This window comes from Micropterus salmoides, unplaced genomic scaffold (genome assembly GCF_014851395.1).
Source record: "Micropterus salmoides isolate LMB-PRFRI ecotype aquatic unplaced genomic scaffold, ASM1485139v1 Ms_hic_scaffold_1104, whole genome shotgun sequence".
NCBI lineage: Eukaryota > Metazoa > Chordata > Actinopteri > Centrarchiformes > Centrarchidae > Micropterus > Micropterus salmoides.
In genome coordinates this window covers 2201-5743 of record NW_024040158.1, presented here as the reverse complement: position 1 = coordinate 5743, position 3543 = coordinate 2201, and the positions used below count along the sequence as shown (strand labels likewise).

Genomic DNA, 3543 nt, shown 5'->3' with positions numbered 1-3543 from the left:
CTCCATTCACTTACAAAGTGTTCCTGGAAAATCTTGAATATTTTGGAAATTATTCAAGGTATCAATGAGAAAAGTACTACCCCTCTATTCATTGAGCTGAGCTCAACATTGACTCAGCGTTCACTCGAAATGAAACCGCCTTTAATCATCTGTTGTAGCTGCTGTGAATGTGAAACAGGCAGAGCTGAAGAAAGTGCATGATCAGCAAAACATTTGACTGGATAATTAAGCTTTAAAAGTTGTCATTAATTGTATAATGTTTTTTAAATTAGCTGCATTTTACTCACATTTCACGTTAATAGAGACAAATCCAGATGTCCTCCCCAGATCATTCACAGCTGCACAGTAATACTTTCCAGAGTCAGAGGACTGGATGGACCTGAAGACAAGCTGTGGTTCTTTACCGAGAGGATGAAGGTTTTGATTTCCATTCTCCTTGTACCAGGTGTATTTAGCTGCTGGGTTAGCATCACTGCTGCAGGTCAGAGTCACTGAACTGCCCTCCACTATCTCAGCAGAGGGACTCACTGACACAGAGGGAAGCTTTGGAGCATCTGGAGGAGAAAACATGAACACTTTTAACATTTAATTTCAAGATGAGGTTGAATTTTCACAGTGGAGCATTATTTCATTTCGGTGGTGCAGCTTGATTTCCTCGTGTATCAGAAACAGCATGGGTTTCTGTTACCATGGATACAAGTTGAACACTTTGATACATTAAAGATACAAGAACAGATAATCAGGGAATTTCTCTGATGCTGCAGAAGTTTTATCTGATCCAGAGAATTTAAACAGTCTAATGACAAGATAAATCTTGTTTTAATACATTTTCATTGTGAGTTATTTTACAGTTTAATTTTGCAGTAAAGACAGTGAATAAAAAATAATTATGCAACATGTCTACAATCTCATGGGGAAATGATTTGGTTTTCATCCAGTTCTACAATGAATCACCAAATACCACTGAGTTACATGCAGTTAATGTGCAGTACAATAGGTTAAAGGCTCCACCAGATGGTGTCATGTCAGTGGAAGACTGGATGTAAACTCACACACTGAAGGAGAGCGGAACTTCTCATATCCTCCTACAGCACAGGAAAAACTGTCTGCAGGATCAAAGTAGGCTGAATAAGAATTAGATGTTTGTCCACTAATGTTCTGTCCATTCTTGTACCAGACGTAGTAATGATGACCAGGTGGAAGACAACTGCTGTGACACTTCAGCTCTGCCCAGTTAGAAGACTCATAGATCTGTAATCTGCTCACCTGCACCTGGAGATCTGAATATGTGAATAAGGAACAGAAATCTTAACTTTAGACTGAACTGTCAACATAGAAACACAGTAACCTTCATAAGATGTTGAACATTTGGAACTAAATAAATAAATATTCAGATAAAATGTTACCTGTGACAGACAGAGTGACTCCAGGTGAACCAGTATATTTCCCAAGTTCTTGGTTTGTTATGAACCTGAACTTGTACTCAGCTGAGTCGCTCTCTCTCAGGTCTGTGATTCTCAGAGTGCAGCGGTTCATATGACAGTTATACTCCACACGACCTGAATACTCTGACTTTGTTTTCAGATCCACAATTTCATCACCTTTAAACCAGAATGTTTTCTCAACTGTATAACGGTAATTGTTTGTGGTTGGGTATCTGTAGGTGCAGCTTATTTCCACTGTTGATCCTTTGAAGGCACAGATCTTAGTATAAGTGTACGTCACTCCCCAGCCATTCTGACTCTGTACCACTGTAACACAGAGCACATCAGAAACAATCAACATTAATAACAGACAAAGTGGATCAAACTACCAATATGGTTTGAGGGAAACGTAACCTGGACAAGCTTCAAAATCCTGAATTATCTGCAGTCATTGTCACAGAAAGTTTATAAGGTGTTTGTCACATTTTAATGTTGTGACAAGTTACTTCTGGGTGTTTCTGCTTGGGTCCATTCATTCAAAAAGTCTAAACAAAATGCCTGAAATGCTTATGTGTCAACACACAAGTAATCCAAATAGAAAGTTAATAAAATGACATTTTACTCTCTTTTCTGGGAGAAAGCAGCAGAACAGTGGTACATAAAATACTCAGTTGTTCTGTATCATTCTTCTTCCAGCACTTCCTAACTCCTGTTCTAATTACTTAAAGCTTTATGACTTTTGATGTTATTTCTGAATAAAACTAGGGTGAACAGAGAGAAGTCTAAACACAAAGTCTTGCTCAGTTATTCACAGTCAGTGCAAAGGAAGATGTACACATGCTTTCTACAGTTCATCTCTATGTGCACTGAGGCAGGACATCATCCAGTCTGAAGGTGCAGTGAAGTGAACAGGAAAGTATCAGACCTGTGACCTTTAATGCAGTTTACTGACCGGGATAAGAGGAGAAATATAAATTATTAGAGAGTCTGTGCTTTTCTTGGTCAGTTCTCTCTTCACTCTGCGGTCAGGTTGCTGCAGAGTTAAGTGTGAAAGCTAAAAATAAATACAGCGCACTGAGGTGTGGGAGAGTTTCTAGCAGCTAAACATAAGATGCATAAAACTGCTATCAAGATCTCTGACTTTAGCACCCGCTGAATGAGGGTAAATTGTTGGCAGATCGTCAGACCATCCGCCATTTTGGCAGACAGAGAAAACGTTCAACAGAAAGACACGTGTAGTAAGTTTAGTGTAGCCTATTATGGTGATCGGTACACACCCCTGCCTCACACACAAGACACACAGAGCAGTCAGCTCAGGTAATATCTGTGGCGGTGTTTGAACCAAACTCAGCAGTGGAAGAGGCCCAGTCCCTCCTGAGTGACAGCCGGTGAGCTTACCAGCAGCACCGGCCAGACAACAGGAGGGAACTCCGGTGTTGATGGAGAATCATAAGCTTGTCAATCAGAGACAAGAGACATCACTTGGTTTTATTTTGTTGGCCAACTTTTGTATTGAAAGGAGTATTTTTTTTGCTTGTTGGGATCCAGAAGAAGACGTTTTTATAGAGATATGGACCCATTCATTGGTGGTTTAACTGAGTGTTAGGCTGCCTTTGAAATATCAGGCTGTTAGTGATTGTTAGGTTAAGTGAAATTAATGTCATGTACTAAAGACATGCACAATGTTTTTGTGTTTAAAATTCGAATAACATTATTTACATTACAATATGCCTAAATGAGCAGAACGTTCATTTAGTTTATCTTGGTGCATTTCTAAATTGACAGATACAATTTCTGTGTGTTAGACAAAAATACCTGCTTGTCACAGTGGCAGGCAGTAAAGAAAGTTATTTTTGGACCTTGCTGCTGTCAACACAGAGCACAGAAACATCACACTGAGGTCAGACAGTACAAAAGGAACTAGCAGGAGTTGCAGATGAAGATATGAGAGAAGTTGTGTCAGTATGACTTCACTGTGTGAGACCAGTAGGCCTATCTCTCTAAAACCTTCACCGTGATAAAAGTAGCTTCAAATAGGAACTATTTGAAGTCTCTGTTTCCGGTTTACACTTTCTTGTCTAATTATAGAAGTTGGATAATGGAACAAGCCGACACTTTG

General features: G+C 39.5%; 1 protein-coding gene across 1 annotated transcript; it reads right to left on the bottom strand.

Annotated features, from left to right (window-relative positions):
- Positions 1 to 279: 279 nt before the first annotated feature.
- Positions 280 to 2621, bottom strand: LOC119898411 (B-cell receptor CD22-like). Its single transcript, XM_038712588.1, has 3 exons — positions 2612 to 2621; positions 1468 to 1751; positions 280 to 546 (listed from the first exon to the last, which is right to left on the bottom strand). The coding sequence occupies exons 1-3, from the start codon at positions 2619 to 2621 to the stop codon at positions 280 to 282; spliced, it is 561 nt and encodes a 186-aa protein (XP_038568516.1).
- Positions 2622 to 3543: the final 922 nt, after the last annotated feature.